Here is a 26,717-nt window from a genome sequence, read left to right on the forward strand (position 1 = left end):
CGGGAGCGGGCTCCGCGGCCGCCCCGCGGACCTGGCCGGGGCGCGGAGCCCGGGGAGCCGGCGGAGCGGGGAGCCCGGCGGCCTCCCCTTTCCCTTCCTTTCCCTTTCCTTTTCCCTCCCCTTCCCCCAGCTCCCCGCGGAGCCGAGCCGAGCCCCGTGCCCGCGGGGATGGCTCCTTGCGGCCGCCGGCGCCTGCGGGCGCTGCGGGGCGGCGAGCACTGAAGCGGGCGCGGAGCCTGCGGGCAGGTACGGGGCGGTGGTGGGGTGGGAAGGAGGGAGGTGCAGGGAAGCAGGGGCTGGAGGCTGCCCCCACAAGGCTGGGGGAGGCTCGAGGGGGCTGTCCCGGCGCCAAAATGTGCCCCCGAGCCTTGCTTGGGGGGCCGGGTGGAGAGGGGGGTTGTGCGCAGCCTGCGCTCTGCTGAGCCGCAGAGAGGTGCCTGGAGGGATGGACGGGGAGCTTTGGGTGATGGAGATGCTGGGGGCTGCTGGCATTGATCCGCCTGGATCCTCGCAGGGGTGCCAGCATCACACACGGCTACTTGCAGAGAAGCGTGCGGCCACAGCCAGGGTTAGCACATGTGTGTAAAGCAGCCCGCACCCCCACGCAGCCTGCGTGTTTGTGGGCACCCCGTTCCCTGGCGTAGTGTGAGGGTTGCGGCTCCGGCGGCACGTGGAAGAAACGGACACAAGGGAGGGCACCCAAAAGTACGGAGGGGCTCAGAGAGCCGCATGCAAAGGCAGAGCCTCTCTGACATGCATGCACACTCACAGCAGGGCAAACAGCAGCCTTGTGCATGCCTGGGACCCAGGCTTGGAGGTGGTTGCGGCAGTCGGCATCCCAGCAGGAAGGTGTGTGCAAGGGAAATATGCTTAGACAGGGTGTGTGTGAAGATGTAGTTGTACATGGGTAGGTAAGGAGCTGGTGGAGATGTGGTCCCGTAACACACAGAACGGGGCAGGCAGTTATGGAACGGAAATCCGTGTGTGAGACTGGGGCATGGTTGGACGCAGGTGACAAACCAGAAGGCAGCAAATTTGAGCTCTTCGGAGTTTTTTCTTTCATTCGGAAAATGACACCTTTTGGGAGAGATACTCAGAAGCTTCCTACTTTTTTTCCACCACAAAAGTTTACACACCAGCTGGCTGTAACTCCCCAATTCTGTTGTGGGACTAGCTGCTGACTTGGCCGTATCTTCTCGGACACCAGTTCTGTGGCTTCATCAACAGACAGCCTAGGGAAGTGGCAGGAAGGGCAGGAAGGAGGGGAAGCAGCCTCCAAACTGATTTCCCCTTGGCTCAGATTCTCCAGGTGACCGGCGTGGGCCATGTTCCTGAAGGCAGCACAGCGGGATGCCTGGGGGCCACCCGGGAAGGGAAGGGTTTATCCAGCGGTGTGCAAGCTCAAGGGTGAATTTAGGGAGGAGCAGAGTCACTCTCACCACTCTTCTCTCTCTCTCTCCCCAGGCTTTCCATTTTATGGAGCTGTGTGCCGGGGCCAGCCCAGCTCCCCTTCTGCCCGCTGGTGATGCTGCCACTCCCGGTGTGGAGAGACCCCCGGCAGCCCCGCTGAGCCCGAGCGCTGAGGCGGTGGTGGTGGCCTCCCTGTGCACCCTGGCTGACTACTATGGCTGTGTACTGCTATGCGTTCAATAGCTTGGTGATGATGAATAGCAACAGCGAGGTGACGAGCAGTGGGAGCAAGACACCGTCTCCTCCCAGACAAGTCCTGCCCAGGAGCCCGGAGCCACCCGGCGGCTGCCACTCACTCCCTGTCTTCAGCCCCGCCGCCGTGCCGCCCCGCACGCCGTGCCTTGGCCCTGCTTTCTTCTTGCCATCTCCCGAGGAGCCCCCGCAGCAGCTGGGCAGCCCTGGGGGACGGAGGGGCAGCCGGGACGCAGACGGGCCGCCAGGCTCCCCCGTGGCACGCTGCCTGCAGCGGGAGCTGCACAATGTCCAAGTGAACCAGAAAGTGGGGCTGTTCGAGGCACACATCCAGGCGCACAGCTCTGCTGCCCACCTCCTATGGAGCCCTGGGCCGTCCTCGCCCTGGCCGTCCTCACCGCGGCCTGCCAGCCCCACAGCACCGGCGGCGGGGCTTGGCACAGGACCCCGGCTGCGAGCCTATGGGGAGAGCAAGGACCCCGATGCTGGGGAGGTGCTGAGGCAGCCGAGCACTGAAGGGTCCTTGAGGGGCCTAATGATGATTGAGGCGCAGGCTGTGGGGCAGGCAGAGGGTAGCAGCCCTCTGGAGCCCTCAGGGCCCGGACAGCAGCAAGGAGACATGGTGGTGGCCCCCCCAGGACTGGAGGGCCGATGCCCAGCCATCAGCGGGAGCATCCCTGCCGTCATCATCACGGACCTGGGGGGCCCGGAGGAGGAGGCGGGTGCCGTGCCCCCCAGCAACCTGCCCGTTCGGAAGCTCTCATCATCCTCAGCCTCTTCCACTGGCTTCTCGTCGTCCTGGGAGGAGTCAGAGGAGGACATCTCCAGTGACCCCGAGCGCACCCTGGACCAAACGCCCGCCTTCCTGCAGACCCTGGACCAGCAGAAGCCTCGAGTGGTGAGTGACCACTTTTGGGGAGGTGGGGAGCAGGCTGGCAGTGGCCCCGTGCTGGCCATGGCCTCACAGCCCTGGCACAGCCACTGCAGGGGGACCGAGGTTGCAGCAGAGGTCCACAGAGAAACTTTGCATGTGCTTGGAGGTGCTTTCTCTCACGTGAAAAACTTACTCCTGTTGCTAGTCTGAAAATGCCGAGCTCATGGGAGAGAGCAGTGACACTCACCCTGCTGTGCAGTTCTTGCAGAGGCTAAAACAGAGATAAAGCTTCAGTGCCGTATTACCCTAAAAAGCAAAGAGGTCTTTGTGGAGGAGCGGGCTCTGAGGCATTCTCTAAAGGCAGGCACTCACGGGGTTTGTTGCATCACTTTGGGAATTCGTTCTGTCTGAATGCACCATACAGAGCATGCCTTGCTCTGAGCTGTCACGCTGTTTATCTGGAGGGCTTTGAACTGCCTTATCCCAGTGCAGGGCGGCTGTCACGAGGTGCTCTGATCACAGTGTGGGCTCTCCCATATTCTGGATGCGAGATATTACCTTGATTTGAGATCAGCAGAGATCATCTTTCAGTGATGTGGTTCATTTTGTTTAACTTTCCATAGACACATTATAGTGAAACTCAGTTGCTAAGCTCAATTACACAAGGAAGCCTGGAGCAGAGAAATACCTAAGTAGAGTTAAGGTATCAAACTTAAGAAGAACTGACACGCTGTGGTTTATAAAACACTCAGCAGACTGAAATAAACATATTTGCTTTTCTATTTGCTTTGTCCTTTTCCAAGAAGTCAGGCTCAGTTCTGCTTAGGATGGAGCAGCAGTTGAGTAAAAGCATGGTTAACGAAGTTATGAATCTGTGGCTCACTGTGTTTGCAGACAGCTTTGTACTTCGGGGCTCTTGACAGATGAATCAGATCTCTCCCTTTCAGAGCTGCTGTAATCCCTCTGCTGATAAATGCCACTGGTTTTATATGCACGAGCTGTAGCAATCTTTGCTCTATTCTCCGTACTAATTGATGACTGTTACTTGTGCCAGTTCTCACTGTTTTTCTGTGGAAAACACCTCACCGATGAGCTGTAGCATCCCTGATGCTACTGTGGAAAGCCTCCCGGGGTCTCAGGCTGGCTCCATGCAGCCTCCTGTGGCCTTCAGCAAGCTCAGCCAGCCCATGGCTCAGCCCAAGGCAGAGCTTGTTTGTACGAGCAGTAGGCCTGGATCAGATCGGGCCTAAGACCTGAGTAACTGCTGGGCTCAGTAGGACTTCTGCAAGCTTAACAAGATGAAGAACTGGTCCAAAATGTGTCAGGAAGTCTGAGGAGGTGCATCCGATTCGGTATTTCAGTGCTGGAGTCATCTCAGCAGGAGCAGCTGGGCTAATGTGCAAAGATGCTTTCCGCTGGGCTCCAAAGGTCCCGTGCAGGGCTGATCACTGGCTTTGGCAGGTTATAGTCAACTTCTCAGCAGGACTGTGTGCGAATGCCAAGTAATTCAAAGCTGATTCATATAAATAACACCCAACTGTGTGTACTGGTTGGCAACATCTTAAATCCGTAATGACACACAGCTACCGAAGCAGTCTCAGGTTGCACACTCATTTGTTTTTGTGAACTCACTGTTTCCTTTTAACAACACATGTTGTCTGGAAACGAGTTGTGTAACGAGACAGAATGTGTGAGAAGCTGTCTCCACAACTTGTGCTTTTCTGTCAAAATAAGTGCTTCTGGGAGACCTCGGCCCATAGAATCACAGAATGGTTTGGGCTGGGTGGGAACTCAAAGACCATCTAATTCCACCCCCCTGCCATGGGCAGGGGCACCTTCCACTAGATCAGGCTGCCCAAAGCCTCATCCAACCTTGCCTTGAACTCCTCTAACACATCCACATCCTTCGTGTGCTGGGGGCCCCAGATGTAGATGCAGCACTCCAGGTGGGGCCTCACAAGGCAGAGCAGAGGGGCACAATCCCCTCCCTCCACCTGCTGCCCACCCCTCTGCTGATGCAGCCCAAGATGCAGTTGGCCTTTTGGGCTGCAAGTGCTCACTGCTGGCTCGTGTCGAGTTTTTTGTCCACCAGAACCCCCAGGTCCTTCTCTGCAGGGCTGCTCTCAGTGAGCTCTTCACCCAATCCCTACTCATGCCTGTGATTGCTCTGACCCAAATAGAAAATGGAAACCAACATCGTTCCTCTGAGCTGAGCAGATAAATGCTGGGCAGGGGCAGAGCCCTGCTAGTCTGCCCTGTTTGCTGCCGGTGCAGGAAAGGACTGTTGTGCCTAGGTGAGAAGTCACGATGAGCTGCAGGAAAGCCATTCTCACTGCAAGCATGTTCTGCACTGCACATCTCCTATTGCATGTTTACAGATTTGATAAACAGCAGGCTTGCTTCTGCCCTTCCTTTCTGGATGCCGGCTAGCTTAGACAGTCTATTAGGGATGTCCGGCTGTCTATTGTAGTTCCTCCTGGTGTTCCCGGGGAAAAGGCAGATCCCCCTGGCTGACTTGCCCTCTGTTTATACTTCAGGTAGGAAACTGCATTTGCAGTGGGGTCCACAAACTGGACAGTCATCAGAAGAAAATGATGTTGCCTAGTGAAAGGAAGGGAGGTAGTGTGGCCACTTTTTTTTTTGACCCCATAACCACATTTGATACAGGCTCCATGCAGGTTTGTTGAAACATTTTATTCAGTACATCACGTGTCCCTGGAGTATTCTCTGGTGAATGGTGGCCATACAGCACTAGAAAATAGCGACTATGCCATGATTATACAGGACTTGTGAAGTACACAGACAATAAGAGCAGTTTGATGTTTTGCTGATGTTTAATTGCAAGTCTACTTAAAGTCTGAGTAAACCTCTGTGTAAGAGCTTTTGCAGCTGTGGCTTTCCCTGGGCTGCGGGCTGGTGATGGAGAAGCTCCATGCTTGTTTATTGATGCTTGCAAGGTTTCAATGATGCTTGAGGGATTACACTTCGTGGGCTGTGTGGGAGGGTTGGCCTGTCCAGGCAGCGTGTATAGATGAGGACACCACAGTTTGACATGTTGCAGAGCAGCCCTTGCTGCAAACCCTTGCAACAGCAACATGGGCAGCTTGAGAAAAATACGTGTTTCTCTTGACTGCAAGCCCCCCCCCGGGGCACAGCAGCTCTTGCAAGGGTGTCTGTCTCTGTCACAGCATGTATTGTGCTGCGGGAGGGCTTCTTCCCTCTTACCTGGTTGTGCAGGTTGAATGTGCAGGGAAGTGAGAAGGTGCTCCCCGTCCCAACTCGTAAGGGGCACAAATAGCCTGAGATGGCAGCCTAGCAGAAAGGGGTTTCACACCCAAAAGAAGCCCCATTCTAGCTATGACTATCACTAACTTCAGTGGAAAAAATTTGGATCTGTGAGCTCAGCTGCTCCTGGGGACTCTGTTTGCTCTTCCCAAAGGAAAGCTGATAGACCAAGGTGTACTTAGCAGCAGGACAACTGGCCCCAGTCTTGGAATCTGACTGTACTCCTTTAGCAAAATATATTCAAATGATGGTTATTACAGCAAATCATCATCAGTGATCTAATCTGAAGCATATAAGACTATGGGGCCTGATGGGCTTCATCCTAGGGTACTCGGAGAGCTGGCTGATGTCATCGCAAGACCTCTATCAATTATTTTTCAATGGTCTTGGGAATCTGGAGAGGTCTCACTTGACTGGAAGCTGGCAAATGTCGCTCCAATTTTCAAGAAGGCAAGAAAGAAGACCCTGGTAATTACAGGCTTGTCAGTCTCATTCAGTGCCTGGTAAAATTATGGAGAAAATTATTCTAGGAGTTGCTGAAAAACATCTGAAGGACAACGTGGTCATTGGTCTTAAAAAACACAGGTTCATGAGGGGAAGGTCCTGCTTAACAAACTTAATTTCCTTTTATGACAAGGTCACCCCCCTAGCTGACCAAGAAAAGCCAGTTGATGCAATCTTTTCGGATTTTAGCAAAGCTTTCAAAGCTGTTTCTCACAGTATCCTGGACAAAATGTCCAGCATACTGCTAGATACAAACATAATATGATGGTGAACAATTGGCTGATGGATTGGGCTCAAAGGGTTACAGTAAATGCAGTTACATCAGGCTGGCGACCAGTCACCAGTGGGGTTCAGCAGGGCTTCATTTTAGGGCCAATTCTTTTCTATGTTTTCATAAATGACTTGGATGTAGGACAAGAAGGTGTTTTGATTACGTTTGCAGGTGATACTAAATTGGGAGGAGCTGTTGACTCCATCAAGGGTGGAGAGGTCTTGCAGAAAGATCTTGACAAATCGGAGAGCTGATTTGTCAATCACCAGCAACATGATATTTAACCCGAGTAAGTGCTGGTTTCTGCGCCTGGGAGGGGGCAACCCTGGCTATACGTGTAGACTGGGAATGAGAGGCTGGACAGCAGCCCCGAAGAAAGGGATCTGGGGGTTTTGGTCAACAGCAAGCTGAACATGAGCCAGCAGTGTGCCCTGTCAGCCAGCAGGGACAACCACGTCCTGGTGTACATCAGGCATGGCATGGCTAGCTGGTTGAGGGGCGAGATTGTCCCACTCTGCTCTGTGCTGGTGTGGCCTCACCTTGAGCACTGTGTGCAGTTTTGGGTGCCACAGTTTAAGAAAGATATAAAACTATTAGAGTATGTCCAAAGGAGGGCTACAAATATGGTGAAGGGTCTAGAGTGGAAAACATATGAGGAGCGTCTGACGTTGCTTGGTTTGTTCGGCCTAAAGAAGAGGAGACTGAGGGGAGACATCATCACGGCCTGCAGCTTCCTCACGAGGGGAGTGGAGGGGCAGGTGCTCAGCTCTGCTCCCTGGTGACCTGTGATAAGACCCAAGGGAATTTCATGAAGCTGTGATGAGGGAGGTTCAGGATATAAGGAAAATGTTCTTCACTGAGAGGGTGGTTGGGCACTGGAACGGGCTCCCCAGGGCAGTGGTCCCAGCACCAAACCTGGAAGAGTCTGAGAAGCATTTGGATAATACTCTAAGACACAAGGGTTTGGTTTTTGGGTGTTTCCGTGTGGACCCAGGAGTTGGACTTGATGATCATTGTGGGTCCCTTCCAACTTGGGATCTTCTGTGATTCTAGGATGCTCAGCAAGGTGGGCTCAGAGATCCCCTGGGAGTCACAGAATCATAGAAGGGCTTGGGTTGGAAGGGCTGTACTCTTCCCAGGCCACATGTCCCTGCTTTCAATGCCCGTGAAATTGCCTTTTTCTGCCTCAATTTGCCCAGCAGGTCCTTGCTCAGCAATGCCAGTTTGCTGCCTTCCCTGCTTAATTTCTTTCACATGGGTTTGGAGAGCTCTTGTGCTCTAAGAGAAGTATCCTTAAAGAGCTGCCAGCTCTGTTCAGCTCCTTTGTCCCTAAGGACAGTGTTCCAGAGGATCTCATTCACTAGGTTTTTAAACAGCTGGAAGTTCACTCTTCAAAAGCTCATGGTCCTGACTTTGCTCTTCGTCAGGTCCATATTCCTCGAGGTCACAAACTCAACAAGGGTATGATTGCTGCAGCCCAGCCTGCCTCCAGTCTTCACCTCAGTTTGAGAAGCAGATCCTTGCTCAGCCAAATCCCCTAAATCCCCTAACTTTTCAATTCCTCAGCCACTGGAAACAAAGCAAAAGAAGAGTCAAAAGAAATGCAGAAATTGTGCCAGTATATGCTATAGGAAAAACAACAAGAAGAACAACAAAACTCCTGGAAAAATAGTGGAAGATACTACAGCATTCCTCTTCCTGGTGTTCCCACCACCACTGTGAAAACAGGGATATATGCTGAGCAGTGACCAAGAAAGTCCTGGTACATTGTGAAACTTCTGTTCCTTTCAGCAGGCCGAACAGCTTGCTTAGGATAAGAGACTTCCATTACCATGTGCAGAATGACAAGAGTGTTTGGAAATGCTAATGGCACTGCTGCTGACAGATGATTTTTTTATTGATTTGTTTGTTTGACTCACAATGGCTGTAGCGTATTTCTGAAGAGCCAAGTTTAGACAGGATTAGTATTAGCCAAGGGCCTGTGGGACCCATGCTTATTTCTCTTTCGGATCTTCCAAGATGTAAGCTGACAACAACACTCCTGGTTTGTTTCTATAAAAATCCATCAAATTAAATGTGCTTTCATTCCCTTTCAGAGCTGTGATTGTGATTGGGAAGTCTCTGTGTAAGAGAAACCATGAACACATGGCTATGGTGATGCATGCAACCCTGTGAATACATGTCTGTAGGCTCACTCTGTTCACACACTTTGCTCCTTCCTCCTGCTATGGTTATATTAAACGCTCCTGAGCTAATGAGCTTGAGTGGTATTACCAATATAGTATCAATACAATGTCTAGCATATTAGGGCCCTGCTTGCTTGCTCTGAAGTTATTCTTAGTCTGGTAATGTGTACTTCTAAGAAGTGTGCACGGCATTGTGGCTGGCAGGGGAAGATGCTTAGCCCACCAGGTGAAGTGCCAAAGGATAGAGCCTCTTCCAGCCCTGCTCTGGGAAGACTCAGAAAAAGAGGAGAAAAAGGTGGGCACCTCTGTTTCTCCATGCTCAGAGCACCACGTTCAGCAGGCTTGGTGGCACAGCATGGGACAAGGTCAGGACCACCCAGTGCCTGGCAGGCTGGGCAGAGATTCAGGCTGTTCTTCAACTGAGTCTGTGCGCTCCTGGGAACTCACAAAGCACTGCTCTCTCTTTGGTAGTTCATCTTCTACCTACTCATGTGGCCTTCTCAGCAGATAAGCAGCTTTTTTATCCCACCCACGGAGGCTAGGTGAAGATGCTGCCATAACCCAGTGGGAGATGAGCGGTGCTATTTCAGACCCGTTTTCATCACCACTTTTAAGCTAATTGGGAAGGGTTCCTTTACTGCTAACATTCTCCATGATTGATAGCACAGGAGTGACATGGCACATAGCAGATGACTTACTTGCTAACGCAGATGATGTCTCTTGCATATTTTGTTTTTAAAACAATTTCACACTAAAAGAGTTCATAAAAATGGAATAAAGCCCAAAACATTTCTGAGGTGAAAAAACAGACAAGAACAAGCATGATGTTCTTTGGGTCTCCAGCTCTGAAAGAGCCATGTTTCCTCCCCTTCTGATGGGAATCACAGATGTCAGGAGCTTTGCTGGTTACCCCTTAATACTTCTTGGGGCATTAAGCTGAATGTCCACAGAATGAAGTTCCTGGATCGGTGAAAACTTTACAGTTTTGTCTTTAACTTTTTAGAGCCTTGCAAAGGCAAAAAGCAATCAAAACATAGTCAGCAGCTGTCTCATGTTTTCCATATGATTTCTATAATGTGTTAGGTTTGCATATGAAGAAAATATTAGCGCAGCACTGAACTTTTGCATGCCATGCAGTGACTGAAAGCCCGCACTGAGCTAATGTTTTCTTTACATGTAAATCTGTTCTAACTCACTAGAGGAATAATGACATCTATGTATGATGTTAAATGTCGCTTCAGCTAAGATTAGTCTTCTGTAATTGTTAGAGATTATTTTTGTTTATACCGGTAGGAAAATTTGTGCAGTAAATTTGACCTGCTTTCATCCAATGAAGCCCAGCCAAGCTTTCTAAGAAAGACAAGTTAATATTTAGCAGACGGTGAATACTGAATGTTAACATTTGCAAATCACCAAGTGACTTAGCAGCCTAATCTGTATCCTCAAATGTGACTTTTAGGGCAATGTGTGCTTCAGTACCTGCTGGGTCACTTGCAGTGGCCCTTGGACAGAATTCATCATGCTCAGCCGTGTTGGATATCTCCCCGGGATAAATCCCCTCCTATGGTACCTTTCTTTTCTATTCACTCTGATGTTATCTTTAGGATTAGCCAAGGAGTGTGCTCAAGCCAGGAATCTGTTCCTAAATTACACATAAATGCATTTTATAACATTTGTCAGAATTTCATTCATATTCATACACGTAAAAATCCACATCAAGCATAACCTGCACAATAGTTGCAAGTACTTCAGAAACCTGCTTCAGTCTGAGGTCTGTCAGCCCCAAATGAAAGTGCCTATGTTTGGCTCTCCAGTCGGTGTTTAGGCAGCAAAATGTGTGATTTGCTCTGTAACAGGGATGGGCACCCAGCAGCACAAGTTGCTGTGGGTATGTTTGTAATCTCAGGGTCTCCAGCTGCAAGTTTCAGTCTGCGCTCAGATTTGGTGGGTGCTTTTAAGAGATGCAGATCACAGCTTCTTCTTTCCCAGCCATGGTGGGAGTTCGGCACTGGAGAGCTTCTGTTGCAGATTTGTGCCTGCGGAGGGAGACCCTTTCTACCACAGTCAGCTGTGGGTTGTGGTGACTGCAGAGGAATTTTCTGGCCTGTAGTTTCTCATTGAGCAGCAGAATTAAAGTCTGAAGCAGCTGCAGGCTGCTAAGACCCATATTATCCTTTATCCTTTCTTATAATATTTATTTCAATGTTATCATACTTTTCAGCTATGAGAAGAAAGAAGTTATTTGTTTATTTCTTTATTTAATAGTAAAGAACTTTTTTTTTTTTTCATTAATGAAATGTAAAACAACACAGCCTGATAGAAGGAATCCAATTCTTCCCTTCAGCTCTGTGATACACTGTTAGCCAAAACACAGCGATTGCTTTGGGGAGGAGAGCTAGGGGGTAAAACAGTAAGAGCCTAGCACTTCAAACGACTTGTAGTACAGTGCATTATCTGATCAGCAGTACACAACAGGAACTGCATTAGCATTTAGCACTGTTGCGGTTCTTAAGTAATAGTAAAGCATCCGTCCTCCCCCAGAGAGACCTACACGGGCTCTGGAGTGCCATGCTGACAGACATTTTAATGGGGTTTGGTTCAAAGTGCAGAATCAGACTCTCTTCACTGTTTGCTTCGTGCATTTGGTTTGCAGAGAGGGCAGTGCCTGTAGCTCCTGTGGCGTGGGCCTCATGGAATTGATAAGGGTTTCATTGCTGGCTTCTGGGTTTTCATGCTTGGCTTTAGCTCTTGTGCCTGGCGTTTTGGGAGATGGGACTCACAGGCTGTGGAGCAGAGGGGGTGTGTTGCAGTTATCCTGCAGTCTTTTTTTGTTACAAAACTCCCTTCAGCCTGAATGCTTTGGGCCTTGCTGGAATGAAGAGCAACGCCAGGAATACTCAGCACAACTTCTCGGTAGGATCTATAGGATTGTAACGCCAGGGAGAAGGCAGAAATGTGGCACAGAGTGGAGGTTAGCAGCAAGCTGAGCAACGGCAGCAGCTACCTTCAGCATCACCCCTCCTCCCCCTCCGCTTCCTGTCCCTTTGCCCTTGCTTGGGCAATTCATCTGCAGCAAGATAGAATCAAAGAACCCTCTTCCTTTGCTAAACAATTCGCTCCTTTTGTTAGGGTCAGATAAAACGCTGATAAAAGCTGTTGTAGCTCCGCAGAAGCCAGCAGGAGCGTGCTGCAGATTGGGTCCGTTATCACTTCTCCCCTTGCTCTCCCCTTCATGTATCCAGTTACATCTTGCACCGAGGCCAACCTCAAACGCAGCTCACGGAGCAGAGGGGCAGGCCCCACGCGGGCTCTGCCCACTGATGCACACAGCCTTTGGGGACGGGAGCGTTACAAACAGAGATCTGAAAGGTGATTTTTTGGAAACTGTACTTAAGGCTGAATGTTTTTTTCTCGTTCCTTGCTGAGGTCTCCGTTCCCACCGCTTGCTAGAAGGGCAGGAGCAGAGCCTCGTCTTCGGCTCGCTGCTAGGCCTTGTTGTGGGGAGGGGGAAGAATAGCTTCTACCCCACTGAGCCACATGTTTTCAAAGCATTTTTAGTAAGCAGGGACTTAAATACAATAGTCCAGGGAGGCTGTGTGTGTTACGTGTGCTGCTATGGGCAATATCTGTTTAACACGCTGCAGGGACCATTCAAACCTGCATCTGGAGGGAGGGAGGAGAAGTCAGGTTTGCTTTTTTGGCTGACTGCAGGTCAGAGTCCAATCTGCAGTCTCCCAGGGTGTGTTTTATATGGGTGGGTTTTGTTAAGTTTCAGGCAAAGCTATTGCACCCCTAGGCTACTCACATTAAAGGTTTGTCCAATTTTAGCAACATTCTTTCCAGGCTCAGCTACATTTGTTTTTATCTTCTCTATGTCAACTGATGATCTGAGTCTGAAATGTATAACTGCAGGATCTCCTGTTATGTATTTCTTCCACAGCTGTAGCTGAATCAGGACATTATAATACAATAATGTGGTGTAACACCTAATGCTTTCTTTAATGCATTCCAGATTTAAGGAGTCAGCAAAGTTTATACATCCAAAGTCATAAATTTAAACAATAATACGAACAAACCCTGAACCACGATTGTATCTTGAAAGTGGGTTGTAGTTTTTTGTTGTTGTTTGTTTGATTGTTTTGTTTTTGTTTGGTTTTGGTTTTTTTCTTTCCACTTTGTGTCTGCTCTGGCTAAAGTCTGTTTGTAGGAAATTCAACAGGACAGATAACAGATGATGAGACAAACAACTTAATCCTTTAATAATGTCAAATGGAAAATCCAACAACAGATTGGCAAGGAACTCAAATAACAACTATAAAGTTACCCTTACTGAGGACTACAGAACTGGTTTCAAAGCCTGATCCTAGGATATAATTAGAGATGAGCCTGAATAAGGCCCCATAGGTTGAAACATTTTTTTTTTCAATCCATGTATAGCATCAGCTTAACTCCACTGGGGCTCATTCAGCATCACCTTGTACCTTTTGCTGTCCTCAGTACTCAGACAAAGTGACCGTGAGGGAGCCAGGGTAGTATTTCCACCTCTGGGAGCTGTTGTAAGTGGGAGTCTGGGACAGCAGCAAGTGCATGCTGCCCAGGTAGTGGCTGCTGGTACAGGGGCAGGCAGAGGTGCTGGTGCTTCTCACAGCTGCCAGCACTGCACTGGCCTCCGAGTCCTTCCCCAGCACACAGCTGGCCCCCATGCAGCCTCTCGCCCGTGTCCATTCCTGCTGCTTAGGGCAGTCTCCCTTCAGCCCTTCGTCCTGCACTTTCATGGTAGGAATGTCTTACTGGGCTGGAGATGAGGGTGGCCATAAAGGAAGCAAAGGAATGAGGTCTTGGAACTGTATCTTATCTCTATCCACCTCAATTACTGCTGTATTTTAAGAGGCAGTGTATGTGAAACCAATTGTTTGAAAAAAAAAACAAAACACCCTGACAAGTGTGCTCTCCCAGCTCCATTGTTTTAATGTTCTCCTAGGAATTTGTATATACAATGTTCCCGGTTCAGTTTATCTCTTTCTGCTTGACAAATCCTGCATTTTCCTTCCATACTTTCAACAGAGTGAGATCTAACCTTGATCTATTCTTTTTGCAAAGCCCACAGAATTACCTGTCAGGTGTCACGTTGCCACCTTCACAAAAACTGGATATCACAGTTTTTGACCTAGATGTGCCACCATTAAAAAAAAAAAAAAAAGAGCCTGCTTAAAGCTTATAGAGCGAAGATAAAGGGGTGGAAAACCAGCTCCAACCTGAGCCAGACCCTCTCTCAGAGGAGGGTGCAGCTAATGTCATCTGGCTCTTGTGGAAGCCTCCTTGCACAGGAGGTTAAAACAAATGGCTACAGCTCTGCTCCTTCACTGCTAGCGTCCTCTCATCCACGTCTCATTTGAGGAGAAAGGCTTGGCCTCTCTCCTCAGGTCTCTGCTTTCTCATGTTTCTCTCTGGTGCCGGAATGACTTTTCTGAGCTGAGGAAGACAGCGTGGGAGTCTGGCTCATCAGAAGTGTCCGTAACATTGACCAGGGGACAGGCCAGTGACGAAGGCAATGCAGAGGCAGCGTGGTGCCACCTGTGCTGGTTTTGGCCATTCCTGTATTTTACAGCCAGACCAGCTCTGGTACTAGGTTTTGGAGCTTTTGGCCAGCCTAAAAATTGTTCCACATCCCAGGTTTGTTCTCGTGGATGGGAACCCTCCCCAGAAGGGAAGAACACACAGAGGTGCCTGTTGAGCATAGGCTGATCTCATGCTAGAATATACGCAGGAGTTGACCTTTTGGCACTGAAATTAGTGATGGGAATAGATAAAATCACATTTGAAAAGAAAAGCCAAGTAACTGAGACGTGATGCACCTAGGGGGAAAGAATCAAGGCGGAGAGAGCTGCAGAAGGGCCAGATGACAGGTTCAGAAAGCCGTCTTTCAGCAATGGGTTTGATGGATCTTTGCAGAGCAAGTCTGCAGAGCTATATTGAGATGTGAAATTCAGAGCTGAGATGATGAGCCCTGGAGGTGAATTTTACTTGGGTGTGTAAGTTGGAGAGGCTCTGTGAGGGATATTACCCTGAAAAAGCTGGGAGGCTTGCAGATAGGGTGGATGTGAGGACTGAGAGAGAGAGCGATCCAAATTTTCCACCTGCTACAAGTTTCAGGGTAGGAGCGAAATTCTCACAAATGAGAGCAGCAATATTTACATTCACATTTCAAAGGCATAAATTGTTCTGCAATTCGCTAGGCTGCGAAAAAATCAAGTGTCTGTATTGCCGTGCGAGCCACAGCGCAGTCACGCTTACCTCAAAGCCGAAATTTCCCTAAACTTCCATGGAAGCACCTCCAAGCCCTGGCATACCCCAACCACCCTCAGAGGCCTGATGTTGAGCTTAAAATTTTTCCAAGAGAAGCAAAACTCTGCGCTCTCCCCCACTATCAGGAAGCCAGCCCAGCCTCATTGAGGAACTCCGTCTGTGCGGTGGCTTCTCTCAGAGGCTGACTCCCCGTTTGGTCTCTGGAGAGGGTGGCTCAGGGCTTTTTCAGGCAAAACCATAGAGGTTTTAGAGCTGCTTTATGGCACAGATCCTGTAGCTGCCTGCAGAGATGCTGTGGTTTGTCCTCCAGCTCTGCTTGTACCCCAGGAGCATCTGTAGCGTGCCCCCAAGACGTCTTGACCAGCAGTCCTGTCCAGAAAGACTCCAGCAGGACAGGAGATTGTAGGAGCTGGCTGGAGCTGGCAGAACAGTTATTTTGGCACAGAGTGAATTTTCCAGTGAATGTCAAGGGGGAGGGGGAGTCAAAATGATTCACAAATTCAAACACATTTCCTGAATACTTCTGGTCTAGAAAAAAAAAATAAAAAAAAATACAGAGGTGGGGGAAGAGGGTGGGATGTTAAAAATAGCGACGTGTGTCATTCTGACACTTTCAGAATGAAATGTTTCATTTTGGGAATGGTTTGTTTATGTTTTGCACGCATTTGAAATGTAGATTTGATTCAAAATGGCATTTTTCACTTAAACGTTGACCTCGGCTTCAAAACACATTCAAAAAGGAAAAGAGAAAGGGTTATTAGAAATTACGTAACCCAAAATGAAACCAAATGGCTCCCAATGAGAAATTTCAGAGTTTTCTCTCTGCAGCCCCACAATTTAATTTGTGTGCAGCCTGACCTGAGCATCTCCTCTCCCCCAAGGTTTTTTTGGCTGAGCTCTGATGCAAAGAAAGCCGCGCTCCCTCCAGCTCTCGTGCTGGCCAATCCTTAAGTGCAATGCCATGGAGCGAGGACTTCAGTATAATCTGAGGTCAACCACACTTGGCTGTGATTCAACCTGAAACCTGTGGTATCAAATGATTAAGAGCTGTAGCTTTTGTAGATAACTGGCAGCTTCTCCGGAAGGCGTAATGTGGAACCTCAGCTAGAAAAATTACCCAAACTCATGAGGCCCTGAAATCTGATCTAGAAATCTTCAGAAAAGCCGGAGTTTACACACAGCTGAATGGCAGACTTTCACTCCTCTGACAGTCACACTGGGCTCATTCAACTCATTTATTAACGGGAAGCAAACAAACAGCTAGCAGATGCTTTGCTGCAGCCAGAAGGGAAGGAATGGGCACATTTTCTCTATTGAGCCATCACCAAGTTTTCTGTCCCTTGCTGATTTTTGCATTGTTGGGACATTTTGTGCTGTTTCCTCCTCAGGGGTCAATCACTTGGTGTCTGGAGTGGAGCTGCCTTTGCTGAGATTTACCGTGTCTGTCTTCTGACCCCTTTACTTCCATGCCTTGGGAGGGTTTGGGTGCAAAACAGATGCTGTGGGGCAGGACAGCAAACCTTTTAGCAGCAGCTTCTCGTGGTCAGGAGCTATAGGAAATTCCTTTTCCGTTCTTGGGAAAATCCTGGGCTTTACCTGCAGCAGGAAGATTTGTAAGCTTTTTTCCTGTGCTGCTGTAGTTTATTGTTACTGAAGGATGGATCTTCTCAAAATAATGAACATCACCTTGAAAACCACCAAACTTTTTGGTGGGGTGGGCAGGGGTAAGTTCTACGTTTGTTTTTCTAATTTTTCTGCCTTTACTTACACTTGGGGCGATTTTACAGTCTCATCTCCCTTAGCTAGAAGGTTACAAATGTGCTTTCTTTTTAAAAATGAAAGTTCAAAGTCTCAGCCTCCTGTCTGCAAGAGCTGGGGGCTGTGAAAACAAGGCAGGGCTCACGGTAAAGCTGCAGGGGTGGGCAAATGCGCTATTGGGATAGCTTCTTCCCTTGGTTGAGAAATCTGATGCATGGAAAGAAAGGCCAGAAGAGCATTTAATTTAACACACTGAGAAAGCCAGCTTTCCTCCTTGCCCCAGCTGAAACAAAAAGCCCATCCTCGAATAAAGCAAGATCTGACTTCCTGCTTGGATGTGTGTCGCGGGCCCAGGACAGCAGGTGGCATTTGATTCTTACATCCCTGTGGAAATTAAGAATCATCTCCAAGGCAAAAATGGGAGGTGAGGGCATAGACAAGAGGAAAGTGGTGACTGGAGAACAAGGACAATACAGACTGCACATGGGAGGCCCACGTTTTTAGCAAAAATCTCAATTTTTCAACTAAACGATTGCATTTAGTCAGTGATCTATTGAAGACTGCCCAGATCTTTAATAAGAAATACTGGGCTCAGACAGTGGTCAGAAAAGGCCGAGGAAGGTTATTCAACCATCCTAAACTTCCTTGCAATTGAATGGTGCAAAGGTCCTGAAACGCTGCCAAGTTCTCTGTTCTCTAGCAGCACTGAGGGTGTTTGGATGTTAACCTCCTCTCATCACATACACTGACACGTTCTCCAGCTCTCCTCTTCAATTAAGACACCGCAGTATTTTTTTTTTCCAGATGATGGGTATGCAACTTCGTTTCCCCAAGGGTAACGAGGCAAAGATATTTTTCTTTTTTAGTGCGTCTTTAGAGCTGGTTTATGTTTAAAGGGAATAATCCCCAAACAAAGGCATCAGTGCTGGCTGTATCCCACTGCCAGTTGGTGGGCTCACTTTTTTTCAGGTGCCCCATCTGCAGGGTTAACTTCAGTGACATTACACCACAAGGGCATTTTTAAAGATTGCAAACAACGTGGACATGTTCTTCTGGAAAGCAGCTGTTTCTGGAAAACTCGATAAATTTACTGTCGGCCTAATAAACAAAATGAGAATATTTCTGGGATGTAAGATTAGATGTGGAAAGCAGCCTTACTGGCTATTGTCAGAAAACATAGGCTTGCGTAACAGCAACATTTTCTATACACTGTGCAGTTTAGTTACTTGCTTGGGAATTACACTGCAGGCCGGTTTCAACAGCATGGCCAGCTGTAAAATAACACACATTACAACACACATACCGAGTGTTTTTACTTGGTGTCAGTGTTTATTGAACAGAGTGGGGATTTGAAAAACAAGCCTTGGCCCAGGGAACACTAACAATGTGATGTGATGGCACTTAACATCTGTAAAGCAACGCAGCTAACATTAGAGGTTTTTTTGGAATAATTTTTGTCTTTTTTCCAAAGACAAAATACTTTGAAAATACCTGCTAAACCCTTTAAACCCCTAAGATATATTAATTTTCATATTGGATAATGGAAAGACACAGATTTAACCACTAATCTTGAAAACAATCCTGCTTTTTTTTTTTTTTTTCTGGAACAGCAAGGCAGACTCCAGGTGTAGGCTTGGTGGTTGATTTTGCAGGAGCAACTCCAGCTGATCTCACTGCAAAGTGTTTATTTGCTGCTGTTTGACGGTCCTTTGCTGTCTTCTTTTGCTACTGCAGGAACCAGGGCTTCAAACAAAGCTTACTGACTCCCTGAACTATGTTTCTCTCTCATTTTTATTGAGAATAACTGACAGTACAGAGCATTGCTTCTTTTAAATTTGAAGACAGGAATGAGATTGGGCCAAATTGACTCTGTCATAGCTCTATTGAGTCTGGTGGGCTTAACCAGGGGTAAATTTCAGTAAGAATTACATGAAACAGATGGGCAAGGCTAGTGCACTGTTTATGTAAAACCATGGAGAGCTGCCCGCATTGCAAAATCCCCCTCACAGCTAGCATGGTTTGGGATCCTTTGGAAAACACAGCCCAGACAGAGCAGCAGCAAAATGTACCACAAAGATTAAGTTTTCCATCTTTTCCCTAAGCAGGTCTTTTTGTGCCCAGAGCTGAAGCTCGTGTCAATGCTGTAGGAGCTCAGCACACATAAAACTGGGTTGGCATCTCAAGGAAGAGGACAGGTCAAGATTGCCATACCCTCCGATGGGAGTGAAGTTATAAATACATTTTGGAGCAAAACCAGGAACCATCCACCAGAGCTATTTCAGATGACCTCAAAATAAATCTAGATACTTTTTTTTTTTTTTTTTCGTAACGCGGGTTGCTCAGCTCTCCAGCAGAACAGGAAGTAGTCTGAGGAGCTGTGTGAGTAACCAGTGTCATCAGATCAATGGAAAAAATGGTATGAGTACATTTTGTGAAAGTACAGCCAACGATTTTGAAATTACTGCAGTTTCTCTTCCTAGATCAGGGCTGTTGTTCATGCCAGGGGGACTTACATTTGCCACTACTACATCTGTAAGCAAACAAAGCATTGGTTTTTGATGATATATACACGATATGCACCCAGGGGTGAAGCATGAGCCTTTCCCTTGGTGTCCTTGGATCAGGTGCCAGATGAGTTAATCTCTCGGTGTGATCGGAATCCTATGCAATTTTTCAACACCTTTCGTGCCATTTAGAAGAGAAATAAACTTGCTGTTGTTGGTAGCTGGGTGTGGGGAGCTGGGGCTATGTGAGGTGGGAGGGAGGGGACAAGAGGCACCATTTTGCTGTCAAAGAGGAAGATGCGCAGTTCTTGATCTCAGAACTGAGTCTGGTCCTACATTTTGGTGACACTTGCAGCTTCTTTCATGTTTTGCAAGCTCATCTGAGAATTGAATGCATGCCAAATTAATCTTTCAAGGGAAGCGGAGATGGGCTGAAAATATCTCCGGCACAGATAATTCAAAGGAAGTGCAACTTTTGTAAAAGCATGTGAAGTACATCTAAGAATCTACCTGTTTTTTCCTGTTTCCTTTTTCCCTTTTTATCTTTCCCACCCTTGCTCCCGCATGCTGTTTGCCTCTTTGCTGTCTCATCATGCCACCATTTCCTTCAGCCTTTTTTCCATTCGTCTTCCTCGCGGGGGCACACACAGAGTTTTCAGTCCCGTCACATGCTCCATCTGGAAATAGAGCACGATTCTTTCCTGACCTTATTTTCTCCAGGATTTTGTCAAGTTGAGCTGCAGATACTCCCCAGCTTCTCACCGACCGACTTTGTAGCTGTCCTCTGCCTGTGAGGCTCGCGCTGCGGGTGGGTGCAGGCCGGCTCAAGCCACAAAGCAGAGGTGATGCCGTGAGTGCAGGGGACACGAGGGGACGCAGGGACACCCGTGGCAGGCTGTGGAGAGGGAGCCGTGCGGCGTGGGAGTGCAGCAGGGTCAGAAGAAAGAGATAAGGCGGACAGGAAGGGAAAAGGCAGGTAGAAAAGGGAAATGACCACCGAGGCCAGGAAGACTAAAGAGAATACAGGGGAAGCTGTGAAGCCATCTGGGAATCTGCTTTAGCCACGTGTAAATCCCAGACGTGCCTGTGGCTTGGCTTCCCTGCTGCACAGAGCACACCGGCATGCAGAGGAGGCCGGGCCGAGCCGGGATGGCGGCGTGCGGCTGTGCGGGGTGAGCCTGCGGCGGGGCGTGGGGCCAGGCGGGGTGCAGGGGAGATTGGGATGAGGGGGTGTGTGGGGACACCCTGAGGGTTTGGGCAGAGCCCTGGCTGCATGCGGAGTCCCACGGGGACTGGGCTTGTGGGCAGGAGGAGCGGCGTGTGGTGGGGGGAGATGGGGGAGGTTGGGGAGAGCTGCGTGTGGAAGCTGGTCAGGGGGTGGGAAAGGAGGAAACAGGGGGGAAAGGTGCTGGTGAAAGGAGGATTTTAAAAGCTCTTCATGACGTCGGAAGCAGGGTTTGTGAGAAACAGCGAGGTGTGTGTGAGCCAATCTTGCTGTGACATCAGTGGGGAGAAGCAGGGCCCTGCAGGGCGCAGCTGGGGCCGCTCAGCACGAGGGGAGCTGCGGCTGAGCAGTGCCCGACTGTGCTGATGCAGTCACCTACACTAAAAATAGGTGAGAGGAGTTGCAGTCCCGAGGACAAAACGTTACAATAAATGGACACCACCAGCCTCACGTTATGTTTTTAGCTCAGCTCTGCACGCTGCCTTAACCAGCATAGGGATACTGGCTTAGGGGGACTGGCTTCCCCTAAGTGTAGAGGTTACTGTGCTTTAACTCATGCCAGCAAGTGCCAGCGTCACGGGGGAAATGTGTTTGGTCCCCTGGTGTGCCTGCCATCTGCACCGTGTCACCTCACTGCTTGCCCTTAAGTCAAAACAGCTTCTCTCCCCTGCTGAGAGAGAGAGCCAGTTTGGAAAGAATAACACCACATCTCTGCAGGGACACCCATAGGACGTGCCAAGAGAAACCTAGGCGCACACGTGCACAGTTATTTATTTCATGGGCCCCCTCGCACGTGGATAGTGCTGGCACTGATGGGCTGAGCAGGGCACGGAGACAGAGCCTGGCTGCACTGGCAGCACCCTGCAGCTGCTCAGCCCCTGCAGCCCTGCTCCTTCCCTGTCCCAACCTGTGGGTGCATCCAGATTCCTGCAGTTAGGGCTGCGAGTCCCACAGCTCATCGTGAAAACACTCATCAGTTACAGGAACAGGCACGGCCCTCGCCAAAAACGCCCCCAAAGGGTGCACAAGGAGGGGCGCACGCAGTTTGATTCTGTGTCTAAGGCTCTTGCTTATTCACAGGAAAACCTGGGAATATCAGAGCATCATAGCATCATAAAATCATAGAATGGCTTGTGTTGGAAGGGACCTTAAACATCATCTAACTCCAGCCCCCTACCAGAGGCAGGGATGCCACCCAGGTGGCATCAGGTTGGCCAAAGCCCCATCCAGCCTAGCCTTGAACACCTCCAGGCATGGAGTATCCACAACTTCTCTTCGTAGGAGAGGTGCTCCAGCCCTCTGATCATCTTTGTGGCCCTCCTCTGGACTCCCCGTGCTGCCTTAGTTTCAGCACAGCTCTAGGATTTCCACCAGCTGAGGGTCTGGCCACTGTCTCAAGGGCTTACATAAATAATATGGCTTGGGCTGTGTTAGAAACCCCACCCTCTTCCTGCAGTTTTAGCTCGAGAGGTTGCGCTGCTTGTGATGCTTTGTCACAACAGAAAACGAAGAGAATCAGAGAGAAGCAAGGTAACAGGATATTTGTTTTAAAGTATGCAGCTGAGCTTTGTGTCTGGGTGGGAGGGAAGGTACGCTTTCTTCAGTAGGTGCTTTTACATTATTTTTATTTTTTTTAAGCAAGGAGTGAAGTAGATCTAAAAATTATATGTCCTTACTCGTGGTTCAGTCTGAGAGGGAGCTCTGTTCATATTCTAGCTGCATCAAACGCTGCTATGGCAGAGCTGGCGTGCTTTGGGCCGTGAGTCCCCCAGCTTTCCGCAGAGCTGCGTGGACATTGCTCAGAGACTCAGCAGCACTCGTCCTGGGCTCTCAGGGTGAACCTGTTGTGCTGGCAGCAGAGCAGGGGGCTCACGGGGTGGAGATGGGATTTTGTCCTCTGGCCAGCAGGGCAGGCTCTGCTCAGCATCGCATGGTGCTGGGAGCTGTGCCAGCTCCCGGCCAGGCCCTGCTGCGTCTGGGGGACAATAGCCATTGTCTCTGACCACTGGCTGCTCTCTGGCCTGGGCTCTGCTCTGGGGAGAAGCAGCATTTTTAGTTCTGCACCAGTTTCATCTCTTTCCTTGCTTAGTTTGAACCAGGGATCTCTGCAGCTCCTTGCATCAATTAGATCAAGCAGGTGAAGCTGGACGCAAGAGCAGATGTTAGGGTGGTGTGTGACTGTGGGGACGGATGTTGCCTTGCACGGAGGGATTCCTTAACCTCTTGTGCAAGAAGAAAGCAGCAGTATGTTTTCTTCTCCTGGTGGCAGCACGCTAAAGCGAGCAGGTTAGCACCAGCAAAAACACCTCTCTGTTCAGCCCTCAAACGGGGGCACGTGGGTTTCCTCTTTGGATTTGCATTTCTCTTGCAGCCTCTCTCAGCTGACCTGAGGTGCAGCGAGGTGCAGGTGGAGGAACCCTTTCATTCAGGCGAGGCTGAGCGTAAGTGACCTGAGGAGGAACAGGAAAGCGTGAGCACGCACACACAGCCACACAAAGCCCAGAAAACAGCCCCTGTGGTCTGTTACAGGAGCTGAGCGTCATTTCTCGGCGTGGTGCTGCTCTCGCCATGCAGCTGCACGGCGTGCTGCTGCCACGTGAGGTGGCAGGAGCAGCTCACACATGTGTGGCACACGCACGCCGTGGCACACTTGCACACGCAGGCAGCACGTCTGTGACAGGATTGCCTCCATCATTGTCGTCCTGGGATGAGGACAGTGACGTGAGGAGGGTTTTGCAGGGAGCCACATCCTTTGTGTCGTGGTGCAGGGTGTGGATGGGTATAGGAGCCATTGCATGGGAGGGACCAGAAGGGAAATCCTCCTCTGTCAGTTCCTGCACTATTGTGTGAGTGCTTCTATTAGCAGTGCCTGCATCATGTTTACACCACATGGGCCTGATTCCAAACCTGTCTTTCAGTTTTCTCTCCATCCTTACTGGAAAGCAAAGGTCTCAGTGAAACTACATTGAAGTTAAGGTTTGTTTTTCAAATAAAGTTTCTAAAAAAATGAAAAGGGACTTCAGGATTTCAGTATGAAGGTTGCTTTTGCTTTTAGCTTCACAAAAATGATGAACATCCTGAGTTGCTCAAGTAATTGGGGTCAAAATTGAAACGAGCTGCTTTGGAGGGGGAGCAAGACAGAGATGGTGAAGCTTTAAACCCACAGCACTTGTGTGTGGCAGTCACCAACAAAACACAACACAAACAGCCTCCTCATTGAGATGGCAAGTCATGGACCAGCCTAGCAGAGGCATGCGTGGCATTCATTACAACCTTCAGAGCTAGGCAGTGTCCCCAGCATCATCACTTTATTTCACAGACGATCAGCTCTGCTTAATGTCTTCCTGTAGCCCGGGCAGGCTGGCTTGCTGCTACACGGGGATGCTCCGCCGCAAGGGCCTGTCAGAGGAAGCTCAGGCTGTACCTGCACTGGGGACAGTAGGGGACATCTGACACTGTGAGCACGTGCCCTTGTGGTTCTCTGTTATCAGCAAGAAATCTCCATCTCCTGCTCTGCTCTGCTCTGCTCTCCTGAATTACTCTCCCTCTCCTCTCTCCTGACAAGTCCATGCCATTAAACCCATTCACCAAATCCAAAAGGGTGCTGGCAGTGCTGATTCCTTGGCAGGCTCCTGAGGGCTCTGCGACCTCCTTATTAAGCTCCTGTCCTTCAGTGGAAGGGATTTGGCTGGTTTTGTCGATCCCTTCTGCCGGCAGCCACCAGAGATGACTTGCATCTCCCAGCAGCAGGCAGACGGTTTCTTTGCCTCTGTTTTAATGTTTTAATAGGTTTTGTGCGTTCGTACCATACAGCCTTTGTGGCAATGGGTCTTCTTTACATCTTTTTTGTTGTACAGGATGTACCACAAGCAGGCCTTGATTCCTGTTTACTTTAAGTGCTGTCAGAACATTACTACATGTGCTTTCCTCATTATTCCTCCTCCTCTGCCAGAGGCCTTCCAGGATCTTAAATGCATCTTTCTTATACGTCACGCTAGTCAAACATTGCATTTCATGATAAATATAGGAAGGGGAGTTGAAATACAAACCTTTCCAGTGGGAAAGAGCTTGATGTAGCTTCTTGGCCACGTCACTTCCAGGGCTCGCAGCTCCACAGGAATCATTGTGTCCTGGGCATCTGTGACAAATTCCCTGGCAGGCAGCTGAAGTGCACTGAGGAGGTTTGGCAGAGAGGTCAGCATTTTCTTCAATACTTGTTCACTTTCATAGGATCACAGGATGGTTTGGGTTGGAGGGGACCCTAAAGACCACCCAGTTCCATCCCCTGCCATGGGCAGGGACACCTCCCACAGCCCAGGCTGCCCAAAGCCCCATCCAGCCTGGCCTTGAGCACCTCCAGGGATGGGGCATCCACAGCTTCTCTGGGCAGCCTGTGCCTCATAATCACCGTGGTAAAGAATTTCTTCCTAATGTCTAATCTAAACCTAATCTAAACACTTGTCACTGGTCTCCATTTGCACGTCGAGCCCTTGAACCACACCTCTCTGAGTGCAACCATCCAGCCAATTCCTCATCCACCAGATCTGTCTGTTAAATCCACATCTCTCCAATGTGGAGACAAAGGTGTTGTACAGGACAGAGTCAAATACTGTGCCCAAGTCCAGCTAGATACTCGGGTACCTCTGTTCTAGGACCTGTTTTGAGACAGACAGGCATGCAGAGTAGCTGTTGTTCTGTGTATTGCCCAGATAAGTGACACTGAGGCAAAAACCCTGGCTTCAGTGAGGGTCCATTGCCCGTGATGGGTTCAGCAGTGAGGGTCAGACCTCCCTTCGCTCACTGCTTGGCTCACGAACCTGGCCTCAGCCTCCCAGACACATTCAGCCCCGGGCCAGGCACCTCCTGCTAACCTTTAACATGGCTTCTTAGTTCTTTTTTCTTCTTATTTATGTTTCACCCAGTCCAGCAAGGCAATGGAGAAAACAATATGTGATCGACTTTGCCGCGGTGCATCTCATTTTCAGGCCCTGGTGCTTTGTACAGTACGTGCCGTGAAATAGCAGCCCTGGCTTGGCACTGGCGGGACAAACAGAGGTGACTAAGCAGCCTCATTGATTTATGGCAATAGCCTCGCACAGAGGATCCGGGAAACCTCTGGGAAAACTGCCTATAGCTTAAGGGATTGCCACCTGGGGATTATAAAGCCTCCTGGGCACAACACAGACCTGTTTTCAGAGCCTGACGAGCGCACCACGAGGCAGCAGACAGACAGCCTAGCTTTTTGAGCATCTCCTGGAGCTCGTCACATCCCGGGTTGCTGGCGGGCAAGGGCAGCACCTCTCCTGGCAGCACTGCGATGCAGGACGGCCCGGGGAGAGCCAGCGCTGGCGGTGGGCTGCTGCAGCTGCTGTGGGAGCGCCTGTCTCAGGTAGGGCTGTGGGGATGTGTGGGGAGGAGCGAGGGGCTCCGTGGGTCCTCTGCTGCAGAGATGGGAGAGGGCAGGGGATGAAATGGCCGAGCGCCAGCGAGCAGGGTGCTGTGGGAGGGCAGGGCTCTGCTTGCAGGGGTGCCGGGTGCCTGTGCTTGCAGAGGATCAGCAGGACTCGAGGGTGCTCGTCCCCACGGCAGCGCAGCGTTTTGCTTCTCAGTTCGGGTTTTCCTGGCTTGGCCTTCGGAGACATTTTTGTTCTGAGCTGTGATTTGCCGACGCCAGTGTTGTAAGACACAGTTTTGCTGGCGCAGGGTTCTTCGGGGTTAAGCAAGGAGGGAAGAAGCTCGGTAGGAAAGAAGCGGCTGTCGGAGGGCATTCACTCCGGACGGGGTGTGCTCTGTTGCCAACAGGAAAGGGCAGCTCTGCCTGCCTGCCTCCCCCTTGCATCCTTGCCAGCACCAGCCCTTTCCCCTCATCCTTTGCCACCTCTTTGCCCCCGAGGGACCATCCTTGCTCAGAGAGACCGCCAGAAACACGCTGCCACGTGTCCCAAGCTCATGAGGCTGCTGGCTGCAGAGGACCGCGTTTGCTCTGCCCACCCCTGGGCTCTGGGTTTCAGGGGTGACTCCTTGCAAACCAGGATTGCCACCTGCCGAGTGGGCTGCCTGTGAAATACCCGATCCAGAGGCTTACCCGTGCTCATGCAGACCCTGCTCTTGCAGACAACAAATCTTTTGTAGGCAAACTCCC

The 26,717-nt window shown here is 49.8% G+C and overlaps 1 protein-coding gene across 1 annotated transcript in view; it reads left to right on the top strand.

The window, feature by feature from the left end:
• The first annotated feature begins 6 nt into the window (after nucleotides 1-6).
• Nucleotides 7-26,717, top strand: part of ITPKB (inositol-trisphosphate 3-kinase B) — a 50,667-nt gene continuing 23,956 nt past the window's right edge. Inside the window, exons 1-2 of the mRNA XM_082755529.1 lie at nucleotides 7-246; nucleotides 1,465-2,560. Of these exons, the coding sequence (XP_082611655.1) occupies nucleotides 1,625-2,560 (936 nt within the window). The 5' untranslated portion in view covers nucleotides 7-246; nucleotides 1,465-1,624. The remainder of the gene's footprint in view (nucleotides 247-1,464; nucleotides 2,561-26,717) is intronic.

This window comes from Aythya marila, assembly GCF_965140915.1.
Source record: "Aythya marila genome assembly, chromosome: 3".
In the NCBI taxonomy this organism is placed as follows: domain Eukaryota; kingdom Metazoa; phylum Chordata; class Aves; order Anseriformes; family Anatidae; genus Aythya; species Aythya marila.